The sequence below is a fragment of the Camelus bactrianus genome, chromosome 13, assembly GCF_048773025.1.
Source record: "Camelus bactrianus isolate YW-2024 breed Bactrian camel chromosome 13, ASM4877302v1, whole genome shotgun sequence".
NCBI classification, from domain to species: domain Eukaryota; kingdom Metazoa; phylum Chordata; class Mammalia; order Artiodactyla; family Camelidae; genus Camelus; species Camelus bactrianus.
This window is the reverse complement of record NC_133551.1, coordinates 69,561,366-69,574,537: the sequence shown is the minus strand read 5'-3', so window position 1 is coordinate 69,574,537 and position 13,172 is coordinate 69,561,366. Positions and strand designations below refer to the sequence as shown.

The 13,172-nt window shown below is 54.8% G+C and overlaps 1 protein-coding gene across 12 annotated transcripts in view; it reads left to right on the top strand.

Moving 5' to 3' along the window:
• KAZN (kazrin, periplakin interacting protein) overlaps nt 1-13,172 on the top strand; it is a 406,166-nt gene that overhangs the window by 285,684 nt on the left and 107,310 nt on the right. The window contains exon 1 of one of the 12 annotated variants that reach the window (XM_074377383.1): nt 3,535-3,582. The exons of 7 other annotated variants lie outside the window; for them this stretch is intronic. Coding sequence is in view for 1 of the 5 variants with exons in the window: in XM_074377380.1 (XP_074233481.1) it covers nt 3,592-3,598 (7 nt within the window). In the remaining 4 variants the exon portion in view is untranslated. 4 more of the 12 variants (XM_074377381.1, XM_074377380.1, XM_074377384.1 and 1 more) reach the window with 4 other exon arrangements.

The window sequence follows — 13,172 nt, the reverse complement described above, 5'->3', positions numbered from 1 at the left end:
AGGCCTGCAGCACATAGGGCTGCTGCTTGTGACGAGTTGAGTTACGATGCTAACACCTGCCCCTGGTTAAGACACTTAACTTCTTCAATTGGCTTATTTTCTGCTGCTTTGCCCAACCATGGGAGCAGTTTTTAAGCATCCACAAAGTATAGTGTGCGTGTTTTGTTTACATCCCCTACACGGCCAGCACCAGTTACACGCATCTAATCTCCTTCCCCCCGAGCGATCCATACTGTTTCAAATGTGTCAGGAAAGAGGTTGTAGCTTAAGGCCCGGATGTTCCAGGTTTGAAGTCTGTGGCCTAGAGAAAAGAAAGAGGAAAGCTCTAGACGTTCCACTCAACAGAGCAGGGCAGGAGGCGGCCAGCTTATGAGAATAAAAAACAGTTGATCCTTGGACAACACGGGTTTGAACTTGCACGTGGATTATGTCGATGGTAAATACTGCGGTACTACACCCTCTGCGGAGAGCTGACCCCTTGGGCACAGAACCAGGGATACGGAGGGCTCACTGTAAGTTACACACGGAATTTTAACTGGATGGTGGGCCCCTGACCCCTGCGCTGTTGAAAGCTCAACTGTCTATAGATCACCGGAAAGCCTTTGACCTGCTCCAAACCATCCACACCCAGTGTCTCTGCTCCCGCTCTGTTCATTCCTTTAAGCCGGACACTTTGATCCACAGCCACACCCAGAACCTGCTAGTCTTTGGCTGGAGTCGGGTTTTCTCTTGGGGTTGGGGGGAGCGGTGTGCAAGAGAGAGGCGTCAGAGAAAAGCATGTTTGGTCTTGAAAGCACCTCTGGCCAGCGGAGCGCCGTCCTAGGAGAGCTTCGGCCTGATCTGACGTTTCCCTTGCCCCAAGCTTGTGCCCTGGGCTAACTTCAGCTCTACGGGCACTTCTTGGGCTGAGCTTTTGGGTCAGGGCTGTGCTGGGTACTGGGGCACATAATACGTGGTGCTCCAGAAAGACCTGGAAGGACGCCCTTCTGTACACGAGATTTCCGTGTCTGGCTTGGCAGGTCGTTTATATTCCTCCAAGGAAAACAGCCAAGGCGCTGATCACCATGGGTGGAAATTCTGCATCGCCTCTTTGTCCTCTGACTTGTTTTAAGAACAAGGTGCTGGGACACGGTCGTGTGTTCCGTTGACCTGGGGTAAGCAGTGCACGCATGCGCCAGTGTGTGTTGGGGGCGGTGGGTGGCAAGCCGTGGGGTTTTTTCAATTTACATTTTTCGAATAGTTTTCTCCTCTGCGCTCCCAAGAGGCAGTCATTCTGCAGAGTAGAGTAAGCATTTGACCTTTGCGAAGTGTTGGTGGAGTAGGCCGGCCAGACAGGGGAAACGTTTGGTGGTGAGCTGGCAGCAGCTCAAAGCAGGAATTCAAGTTACATCTCTGCCTCTTTCAGTCTGTAAACTGGGGGAAATAGAGGGGGCTTCTCTGCCCAGACCTCCAGATTAGGGTCTGTGGGTCACTTCCTCAGCAACCAGCCCCCAGCTGCTGGGAGCCCCGCTCTGGAGAGCTCTCAGCAAGGAATGTTCTACCCAGGGGTTCGGGTCTGGAGCTTCCAGGAGAAGAAGCCCCTGGGGATCCAGGGGCAAGGCTGCAGGGTAGGGGCTGGTCTCAGAACCAGAAGGCGGTGGCTCCCGGGAGGGGGAAGGGAGAACTGGCTCCAGGCAGCATTTGGCCAAGCACTGTTCTTTCACGTGTATCGTCTGTGTGTGTGTGTGTGTGTGTATGTGTATGTGTGTAGTCACTCATTTTATCCTCACAACAACCCTGTAAGGTGAATACTGTTATTGCCCCATTTTACAGGTCAGGGAACTGAGGCACAGAGAGGTTAGTCAGTGGCCGGCACTCAAACCCAGACCAACTGGTCCCCGAGGTGCTTCGGACCACTTAGACCACACTGCCTCTCAGTCCAGGTGCTCTGCAAGCCTTTGTCAAAACTGGAAATTGGAGATGCAGCTTCTGTGTTCTGATTGTGTTTTCCTGTGCGAGGAGTTCTGTCCACAGATACTGTAACTCAGGGACTTGAGTTTGCCCTCCTCATCCTGCTGCTCTCCCCTGCCCCCAACTGAAAAACTAAACACACAAACCATCTTCTGCCTCGATTGTACATTTGGCTGATAGACCTCACTGCTGAAAATCCCCAAGTGAAAGAAGATTGTTTTTCTCACTGGTTTTGTACATTTTAAGTCCTGAAGGTTGTAGCCTGATGGAAAGACAGACACAGCTGTGAGGCCACCACTGATGTCCTACTTTGAAGTCTCAGAACCCATGACTACAAAGGTGTCTGGAGCGGGGACGGACCACTGTAGAACTGTGGTGCCCCAGGCCCTTTGAACAGACAGGGACCCAAGAGGACAGGAACAGACCAACTAGCCCAGACAGGAAGGGTTGACCCCAGGAGCCTGCACAGGTGAGGTGGAAGGGGTTGAGGGGAGGCCTAAGGTCAGGGGGCCCAGGCCTTGTGCACCTCAGTATCCCTGGGTGAGCTGGCTGAGTGGAGAAGCTGTTACTCCTCGGGCCTTGGTTGACTGCCCCTTAATGAGGACGATAAAGCCCACCACTGTCATCTTCCCAGGGGGCTGGGTGATAAACATGAGGTGGGAGCACATTGAAGAGTGAAAAGCACTACGTTCAGCTTAGCAGTATCTGCCAGCAGCGCAGGCAGCCATCTGCGTATGAAGACGCCATCATCGCCTCCCAGACGGGGCCGGAGTTCCCCGGCCGGCCTTGCTAGCTGGTGTGCGCCCCGTGCTTCCGTCTGAGCTGTGATTGTTAGGATTTGGGGTTGGGGGCCCCGTGGCACGTGGAGGAAGAGCACCCTGGGAAGAAGCGTTGCAGGGGAGCCAGGTGGCCCTGGTGACCGTGGCCCACGCCTTCCTCAGCACTGCACTTGGCAGGCCCCGGGTCTCCGTGCTTGAGTCTTGTCACCTGTGACGCGGGCAGCGTACCCCCTCCACAGTTGCTGGGGGGCTGCTCGGGACGGGAGCCCGGCACATCGAGCTTGCCCTGCTCCTGGGGTGCCGAGCGCGCTCCTGGCCTTCCAGCTGCGGGTGGTTGAAGTAGTCACGCCGGAGGCCGAGTAGGGTGTCCTGCGACCCAGCCTGCATGGCCCAGGCCTGCTGTTTCTCAGCCCAAGGTAATTTTTCAATTAACTCTATTGGCTGGAAACCGGGGCGCCCTTGGAGTGTGGGAACACGTCCCAGGCCGGAAGGGCCCTCCCCACTGCCCCCGCTGGCTTGGGGCTTGGCTTCCAGAGGGAGGATCCAATTTCACATCAGGACACCAGGACATGATCCCAGTGCCCCTCTGAAAAATCCCAGATGGCGCCTTCTGGAAGCCCCAGTGGGCTCCGCGCTGGCGGCCGGCCTGTCCTGCTCCCCCGCCCCCCACTGGCTCCCTGACCCCGCGCTCCAGCAGCGAGAGCCTCCGATGGTTTTCGGTACTGACTTTATTGCTAAACAATTTAGAAAGGCGGGTCCTGCCAGTTTTCATAAGTGAAACATTTAAAGTATGCAGAGCATATTTTAGTTCTTCCTGGAGCAGCTGCTCAGTTGGGCTGGAGAAGAGTCAGGGGTGAGTTAGATGGATGGTGAGTCCGCGGGGTGTGCCCGGCTCCCCACAGGAGCCCAAAACCCCCTCTTCCTCTTCCGCCCCTTCTGTGGGGTCAGGCATCCTCTTGATGGCAGTGGAACCAGCTGAGGGCTCTCCTGGTGCCGGGCCCCGCTTGCAGCTTTTTATCTGTTACTCATAAGCCAACAGCTGCCCTGGGAGATGGGTGCCGTTGTTACCTGCATTCCTCACGTGAGAACACTGCAGAGACCTGCCGGGGTCAAACAGCTACTAAAGAACAGAGCCAGGATCTGATCCAGGCAGCCGGTTCCAGAACCGCCGCTCTCCACTGTCACTGTTGCGTCTTATGGGTGAAGGAGCTGAGGGACAGAGCGGTCAAGCCATAGCAGAGAAACCCCATTCTTAGTTCACCTTCTGGAGCCACATTTGAGACAGCGAGCTCTCCAGGTTTGCAGTTTGTCTGGGCCATGGCCCTGACTTGGTTTAAATTCTTCTGAAAGCCTGGATCTGTTGGAGATACAGATCTGAAGATGCGGGAATTTCAGACTTGTGGGCTGGCGATGGTTAGGGGAGAGCCCCGACTGGGCCCTAGTCGCTGGCTGCCCACTTTTCTCTGCATAATTGTTTACATCTGCGGGGGCCTGTGGCATGCCTTACACGGTTCGATGCATTTAACCCCTGAGTGGATGGATGTCTAAGAAGGGCTGAGCAGAATGTTCTGCCAAAGCCTGTTTCCAGTTTGTGTCCAGGTCAGCTAGCCAATGGCCTGGCAGTCAAGTCTGTTAATTCCAGGCACCTTCCTCTGGGCCTCAGTTTGGCTGTCTATAAAATGGGGATATAAATGTCTTTTTTCTTCCCCCTCGGCTTCTTTGAACTGTAGCTCTCCCACCGGGAGCTGGACCTGGGAGAACCCGCTCTCTGACCAGTGGGACAGGCAGCTTCAGTCTGCGCTGTGCCTTCTGGTGATGGGTGGAGAGAGAAACTGAGATGCAGGTGTTTTGCTGCTGGCTCAGACTCAGGGGTGGGAAAGAAAGCAAAGGCTGGGCTGTGCCCTGCAGGGCAAGGCCTTGGTCAAGCTGGTTCCTCCTGGTCTGCACTGAGCTGTGTGCTCGCTGCGTGGATGGGCCATGTGATGAGTTGGTAGGTGTAACCAAGCCTTCTCCTTTCTTTTCCTCTTTGTGTTTCGGTAGTTTTTTCTTTCCCCTGGGAGGATGGAGAAGAGGGAGGAGGGGTGAGAGGAGGGAGTCGCACTGGTGAGGGAGGAGAGGGGAACAGGCAGTGCCCCCCGCTGCTTGCTGTACCTCTCCTGGATTCCTCCCTTTAGGAGCCAGGCCTTAGGGAGGAGGGAGGCTTGTGGCAAGAGCCAAGGCTGGGGGACCCAGCCATGTTCCCCAAAGTTTGAAGAAAGACCCAGTTCCAGCTCTGTGTCTTGCTCTTAGTCCTGGCATTTAGTTTGAGAAATATGGACCACATTACCGTATTTAGGGCTGAGAGCCTAGTCCAGTCAAGAATATGAGCTTTGCAATCAGACTCGTGCGTTGACATCCGCTGCTCCCACAGGCGTGGCGAGAGAGTTCAGGGGCCCAGGCTCAGCGTCAGGCACATACTCAACACCTGGATGGGACCTGGAGCCCTCAGGCCAAGGAAGCCTGTTGTGGGTTAGTGCTTGCAGACCCCTCCAGGTGGGAGAACAGGAGAAAGGCTGATTTGGGCAGGAAAGGTCTGGAAATGGCCTTGAGGCAGAACTTGAAAGTTTGTGCCTTGCAGGGTTTCAGGCCAGGGGGACTGGTCACTGCAGTCAAAGAAAAACTAGGATTAAAGGACACGGCGGGGGTAGGTGCTCACTGGTTTTGTGGAGGTGAATTCCGTTGTCTGTTCTGTTTGTCTGGTTTCTGAAGGAGAGTGATAGTTTAGAGTGCTTAGCACGTAGCAGGTGGCCTTTAAGCTGGTGGAGATACTGGGCACCCAGAAAATGGTCCTTGACAGAAGCAGTTTATCAGGATTCTTTTACAGTTGCAAGAGACAGAAAACACAACTCAAACTGGCTTAAGAATGTATTGGCTCATGTAACTGAAAGCCAGGAGTAAATTCTGGCTTCAGGTGTGGTGTGATCCAGGACGTAGACATTGTCTGAATCCAGTCTTGGTCTTGTTGGCACTCCCTTCTTGGCGGCCAGCACCTCCAGGCTCCATCCTTACATCCATCATTAAAGAGAGCGGCTCCTGGTCCAGACACTGACTCTGACTGGACTGACTTGGGTTATGTGCTTTCCCCTGCTCAACCAATCACAGTGGCCAGGGCAACTCAGCCCTCTGATTGGCTACAAAGAGTCCTATTTCTGCCTGAATTACAGGCCCTGGGAGTGGGTGGCTCCCCAAAGGGAAATGGATGTGCTCAGTCGAAAAGACTGGAGGCGTAAATATTGGCTGAACCGAAGAGTCTGCTGCCCAGTCTAGGGGAGATAATGCCCAGGGGAGGCCAGAGCACCCGGCTTTGGGATTGACCAGTCACGGCTGCTGCAGCCTATCAGGGACTCGCCACCTAGGTGACAGGAGATGCTGTATGGGGGGGTTCCCATTCCTTCTGGAGCTAAAATCATCTGCTGAGTGACTGCTGCAGACCCCCGAGGACCATGGGGCACCTATCGGCTGTCAGTGCATGGCAGCATCAAGCCACTTGCAGAGCAATGGACACAGGAAGCCAGGGCCTCGAGTGACAAACGGGCGCATTGTGGGAATCAGGCCGGGCCGGCTGCAGGGACCACATTCTCAGCCCAGAACCTCTGATTTGGTTCTGCCCAAGAACTAGGGAGCTGCATGCTGGGGGTTTGTGATTCCTTCACCTCCCTGGGGCAGCTCTGATTTTGAACCTGTGACCGTCACCCTGCCAGGGCTGGTGCTTGGCACACGATGGTTGCCAAGTCGGTGCTGGGTGAGGGGTGATGAAAGGAGGCGGACCCCTTCCTTGGAGAGAATTGGATTCGCTGGGGGTGGAGCTGGGTGGGCACAGCTCTCTGTGGGAAATGTGGGCCCCCCAAGATTGTGGAAGAGGATTAGCTTGGCCGTCAGGGGCCCAGGACGGGTCTGGCTGAAAGGTCTGTTTATGGGCCAGCAGCTGCACTGGAACAGCTCTGCAGAAGAGTCGGATTAAACAGCACTTAAAAGAAAAAACAGTTGCTGTGAAATATGAGAAAAAGACAAAGGCTGCACCACCTGGTACCTGCCGTGCTCACCCCCACCCACTTGTGGTAAGAATCACCAGGCCTTGGGATTAATACTGTTGGGAAGTGGCTGGGCCTGATTTTGAGAATCTCCTTGAATTTGGTGAGTGCTGTATTGTGTCCCATCACCCCCAAAGCTTAAAGTGTCAGGATCATATGACAGAGGCCCGGAGAACACAGAAATCTCTCGCAAAGCATAGTCGCAGCTCTTGTCTGCCTGCTGCCAGCCCTGTTCCTGGCCTCGTCGGTCTGTCTCCACATGCAGGGCAGTGGGGGGAGGGACGGAGAGTCTGCTGGTGAACAGAGGTGGTCCCAGAGAGCTGTTTTCAGCTCCCCACACTGGGACCAGGCAGGAGGGGAGCCTGAGCTGGGCCTGGGGGGACCAACCCAGCAGCAGGAAGTGATGTCAAGGCTCCCCTCCCCTGTCCCAGAGGCCCGTTGTGGCGAGTGGAGGCCTGCCCCTGGGGCTCCCGGCTTCCTCTCTCCACAGGTGAACCAGTACATTCAGGACCAGCCTGGCTGAACGTCCCTGTGGAATTCCAGTCATTGACAGAGCTTTGAGCAACCTTCGGGGCTGAGTCTAGAACCGAGGGCCGCTTTGGTGCTGCTGCCCCCACTGCCCCCACTGCCCTGTCCGAATTCAGGACTCCAGGCCCCCCTTGGATGTTGGGTCAGCTTAGCCAAGAAGTTCTGCTCCCTTGGGCCTTCGAAGCTGGGGAAAGGATGCAAACGGTGGTATCTGTCCAGGAGGGTTTGAGGGCTCCCTGACCACCCCAGGCCCTGGGAGGGAACACGAGGCTTGACTGCCTGGTGGGGGGAGCTTGCAGTCTGGCTGCTGTACCCGCAGGAGAAGGGGGATCATATAACTCAGTGGTTACCAGGAAAGGCTCTGCAGCCAGACCGCCTGGGCTTAACCATGTACTCTCGCTGCTTCAGCTTCTGCTGTAAAATGGGTGCATCCCCTGGGGTTATTTGATGATTGAGAAGGAATGGTGTGAAGATTGAGAAAGGTTCGGGCATGCACAAGGGGCTCAAAAGAGCATTCCTGCTATCACTGTGATGATGAGAAGGAGTGAATTCAGGAACAGAGGGAACATAAGAACATGCAGCTGACCTCTTTCTCAGCATGCGCAACCCCCGCAGAAAGGCAGGAGAACAGAGGAGGTGCCCTTAGACCACTGGTGATGACCCCCATCCCCCACACTCTCCACCTGGGTGGTGGGGTCTGCCAGCGACCCCCTCCCTGACTCTGCCTTTTCAGGGTCCCCCTCCACCACCAGGTCCCAGCCTCTTCGGACAGGTGACTACATCTGGTCCTCTAACTGTTTAGTCTTGGGGTCTGCAAGCCCATCTCTCATGGTGATTTGCTATGAATCATTGTATCTCGGTCTTAACATCTTAACCTCCCCGAGAACAATCTGATTCCTAATTTTTTTTTAATTTTTGAGGGAAAGCGGTAGTTAGGTTTATTTATTTTAATGGCGGTACTGAGGATTGGACCTGGGACCTCATGCATGCTAAGCACGTGCTCTACCACTGAGCTATACCCTCCCCATTCAGATTCCTGATTTTTAGAACCAGCATCGTCCTAATGTTCTGAGACTACGACCTGAACCAGATCTGGCGGTAACAACAATAGTGGCAGTCCCGGCCGCAGCAGAACTCTGGAGCACTCATCGGCCTGCCTGCTGCTAGGCCAGTCCACGACAGGGCGGCCTCACAACCCCTGTACTGACCTGGTTGGAAGGGAGGCCTGTGTCGGGAACGGAGGTTGTCCACAGAGCCTAGGGTTGGACCCAGGCTCCCCTTCCACTGAGGCCTGTTGGAGGGCTGGGGCCCCACTGGGCTCTATACCTGAGTTTGGGGGGAGGGTCTATAAAAGTGAGTTTTTAATGAAAAATCTGAACTGTTATTGCTGTGTTTAGATTTTTTCTTTCCCCCTTGAGGTATAATTTACATACAGCGAAATGCACAGAGCTTAAGGGTGTGGTTTGAGTCTGGTGAGTTTTGACAGATGTGTGCAGGGCTGTGTCCACCCATGGCAGGCAGCTGGGGACGGCCACTGCAGCCTGGCCTCCACCCGGAGCCCCCAGGCTCTTCCTCCTGCCCTCACTCCAGATGGGGTGACTCAGCCCTCTCTGCCATGTAACCCACCCCTCCCGGGCTGGGCGGCCCACGGGTCAGGGCTCTGCGGTCACTGAGGCCAAGGCCTTCCCTCGGAACGTGGGGGAGGTCTGCCCTGTCCTATATTAATGATCTTGATGAGCTACACGTGGCCCCATTTAGAGCCTTCTGGAATGCTTCCACTCAGATGATTGCTTTGTTTAATGTTTACCACAGGCCTAGGAGACTAGTCTTGGCTCCATTTTCAGATAAACTCAGAGGTCACTTGTCCAGAGGTCAAATAGCTCGGAAGCGAGGGAGCCAGGACTGAGCCCCGGCTGGCTGACCCAGACCTGCCAGTCCCATCTCTGCCCCGCACCGCGCTTGCCCTCCTGCCGAGGGCCCCGCACTGGGCTGGCACTGGGCATCGGGTGTGAGCAGAACAGAGCCCCTGCCCTCGTGGAACCAACAGGCTGACTCCATGGCCACATCCTTCTCCAGGAGCTGCGAGGGGATTGTGCCCCTGGGGGAGAGCAGGGAGGGCCCTACAGGGAGTGGCCAGCTCACTGTGACCCAGCCCCACGTGGGAAGCGAGGAAGCTCATTCGTGCTGGGGGCATGCCTGCCTCCGCTGCCGTCCACCCCAGTGAGCCTGCTGGGCCCTGGGCTCCCTCTGTGTCACCCACAGACTCCACAGACTCTGTTGTCCTCTCCTCCTGCAAGATGGACCAGGGCAGTTAAGACTGAGGGTGGGCACTGGAGCTAGACAGCCCACTTCAAACCCTGGCTCTGCCTGTTACTCTGTGTGACCTTGGTCAAGTCATGTAACTCCCGTGCCTCAACTTCCCCATCTGTAAAAGGCGGGTGATGCTGATAGAACCTACTTCAGAGGGTTATTGTGAAAATTAAACTAGTTAAGGCAAGTAAAATGCAGCAGAGCCCGTGTGTTCCGGAAGTGTTAGTCAAGGAGTCACTGTCACTGTGATACAGTGACTACAATGTTACTACCAGTGGGACCTTAGGCTTGCAAAGGCTGGACTTTACAAATCTGCCACTCACTGAGGGACCTCAGAGGGCTCTTGGTCCCCCATTGCCTGTCCATGTAGTCTTTGGATGGTGCCCCACAGTCACAGAAAGTAAGTCTCTTCCTTTCTCTTCCTCCTCTCCCACCCCGACTCTGGGAGCTCACAAAAATCAAGCCAGGAGAGGACTTGTTACAAACTCGGGCTCTTCCCTGGGGCCAAGAGCGGTCATCTCTCTTCTGCGCTGTGTGAATTCCTCCGTGGTCCCTACCATCACATCCTCCTCCTGCTTCCTGGATACCACAGCTGAGCCGGCCACAAGACAGACCCACGGAGGCTGCTGCCCACTGGATGGTGATTTGTTCTAATGAGCTGGTAGATCAGCAGGGAAATCAAAGGCTCTCCTGTGCCAGGTGGCCCTGCTCAGCTGATGCTGCTCCAAGTCTCAACGCAGGTGCAGGGCTGAGCTGTGCTCGCCAGGCCCCAGGCTCTGTCCTTTCCCCTTGGCATGTCTTTTGCCCCCTGTGCATGTTGCCTCCTTGTTACAGTGTGGCTGCTGCCGCTCTAACCACAAGTCCACTTTCCAGGCAAGAAGGCAGAGAGGAGGAAAAGCCTTTTTTTCTTGAAGGGCAGTTCTCCTCAGGGACTTTGTCCTATATCTCACCAGCCAGAACTGGGTCCCAGAGACAACTCTAGCTGCAAGGGAGGCTGGGAAATGGCATTTTTTGAATGCCGGGCACTCACTGCTCTTGCAAACAAAAGGAGATGCCCTGGAGAGGGGCAAGATCTGCCCCAGTCCCCTTTGCCACCTGAGTAGGTGTGCCACACCCACCCTTGCCCTTGGAAAGAGGCGGGGCCTGCTGGGAGGGCCACCCCTGGGGGCAGTAGCACTGATAGCTGGCGGCTTCCCCTGGGGCAGGAGAGCCACTGTCCCCCCAGCAACGCTTACCTCCGGCTTCCGTGGCCAGGAGCTCCGCTGAGTCTGTGGCTTTTTTGGCACCAGGCCCTTTCACCGCTCCCCGCCCCCCAGCGTCGGCAGTGAGATACACAATCGATCTTTCCTTTTTTTTTGGTCCTTGGGCACGGGCCAGTATGGTTTCCCCAGAAACGTGGCTCCTCCCCCAGCAGCTCTCCCGCCTCTGGCACTGGGCTCCCTCCTGTCCATGTGTCTGTGGGGCTGGTGCTGCACTGGGTGCTTAACAGACACCACTTTCTTCTTTTCCCATTGGTGCCCCTAGACCAGCACTGACCAGGAATTCCGTGCCATGACGGGGTGGTCTCTGTGCGCTCGAAATGTAGCTGGTGCGGCTGAGGAACTGAGTTGTTCACTGTGACTGATTTATACTTACATAGCCACGTGTGCCTGGTGGTGGCCTCACTGAGTGGTGCAGCTGTTGACCTTGTCCCACCAAGGGCAAAAATGCATAATCTAGAAATGCACGATCTAGTAGCATTCACCTAGATTCATGAAGAATGAATTTCTTTAAGGGCACTAATATTATGAAGGCCCAGAGAGGGACAGTAACTTGCCCAAAGTCACACAGCAAGGTAGTAATCCCTCTGAGGCAGAAACCCAAGTCTTCCAAATCACTGCTTCTGAGGAGTGTGGTTGCTCCCGCCTGTGCAGAAGGGAAGGGGAGTTGTGGGCATGAGGGCGCACACAGCACTCCTTGTGCTCATAGCACATTTAAGTGCATGCACGTATGCCTCGTTCCCGTCACTCCCATTTCACAGGTGAGGCCACTGAGGCCCAGGGAGGGGAAGTGCCTGTGACTGGTCCCAGGGCCGGTACATGGGCTCCAGCCTTGTGAGGCTCTCTGTGATTGCAGTCCCAGGTTGTCACCCATCTCTGCCCCTGGAAGATCTAGTCCAGCTGCGGCAGGTGCAGTTAGTAAGTTTGGACAAGCCTCTCTCTTTCCGTGGAGTTGTTTTTCCAGCCCGGTCTCTGAAGCCTTGGCTCCTACAGGTGCCGCACCTGGTATCCCGCCCTCCTGCTTGTTCCGGGCATGAACTGAGGGGCGGGGCCTAGGTGTCATACGTATTAGCAAGGTGAGCCCAGGAAAAATCTGCCTTTTGCTGCTGTTGGCTCAGGAGAAGGGCACCCAGCCCTAACTTGCTCTCTGCTCTCATCCAAGTGCAGGGTGCAGGGGTGTTCTGTGCCTTCACCCCCTTCCTCCTGTGAGATGATCTGGCCAGCCCTTTCTCGTGATGCCCCACCTAAATGGGATGGAGGTAGGGTTGCTGAATAAAACACATCCCACACAGTTAAATTTGAATTTCAAATAAGCAACGAATAAATGTTTAGCATAGGTATGCCCCATGCAATATTTAGGACACACTTATACTAAAAGTTATTTGTTGTTTATCTGAAGTTCAAATTAAACTGTGCACCAGCCAGAGAGGTGGGGATTTTGGTTTGTTTTGCTAAATCTGGCAACCCTAAATAGGTGGCATTTTCCCTATGCAGTGTACCTGGCAACAGAGACCCAGAGAAATGAGAAGCCTTGCTCAAGGTCACAACAAGGCTCTGGTCAGTACTGGATTTGAAGACAGGTCTCTTGGAATTTTCTGCCATCTGCATAGACAGTAAACAGCCTCAGGGGCTTCCTTGGGGCAGTTTGAGGAAGCCCAGACATCAAGCCCCTAAAATCAAATTAAACAGAAACAATCCTGTCTTCCACTTGCCTGGTAACGTAAATGTAATTGGGGATGCTTAGCAGTCACTCACACCTTAGTGTGAAATAGACGTCTGGTGGCAGTTGAGTGGGAACAAGTGCTGGCAGGATGGGTAACTGGGGAGAACTGATGAAGAAGAGCGTCTTAGTCCATTCAGGCCTCTCTAACAAAAATACTGGGTGGTTTAGACACAACAGAAATTTGTTGCTTACAATTCTGGAGACCAGAAGTCCAAGATCCAGGCACCAGTTGATTCTGTGTCTGGTGAGGACACTTCCTGGTTCATAGACAGCTGTCTTTTGGCTTTGTCTTCACATGGTGAAAGGAGCCAGGGAGCTAGCTCTCTGCAGTCTCTTTTACAAGAGCACTAGTCCCATTGATGAGGGCCCCACCCTCATGACCTCATCACCCCCCAAAGGCCCCACTTCCAGATACCATCATCATGTCAAGGATTAGGTTTCACATAAGGATTCTTTGGGGACACAAACATTCAGTCCAGGACAAGGGGCAAGAATGAAAATTCCAGTCTTGAGTACTGCTAGAGATGGCAAGCCGGGGCTGGAGGCACAGAGT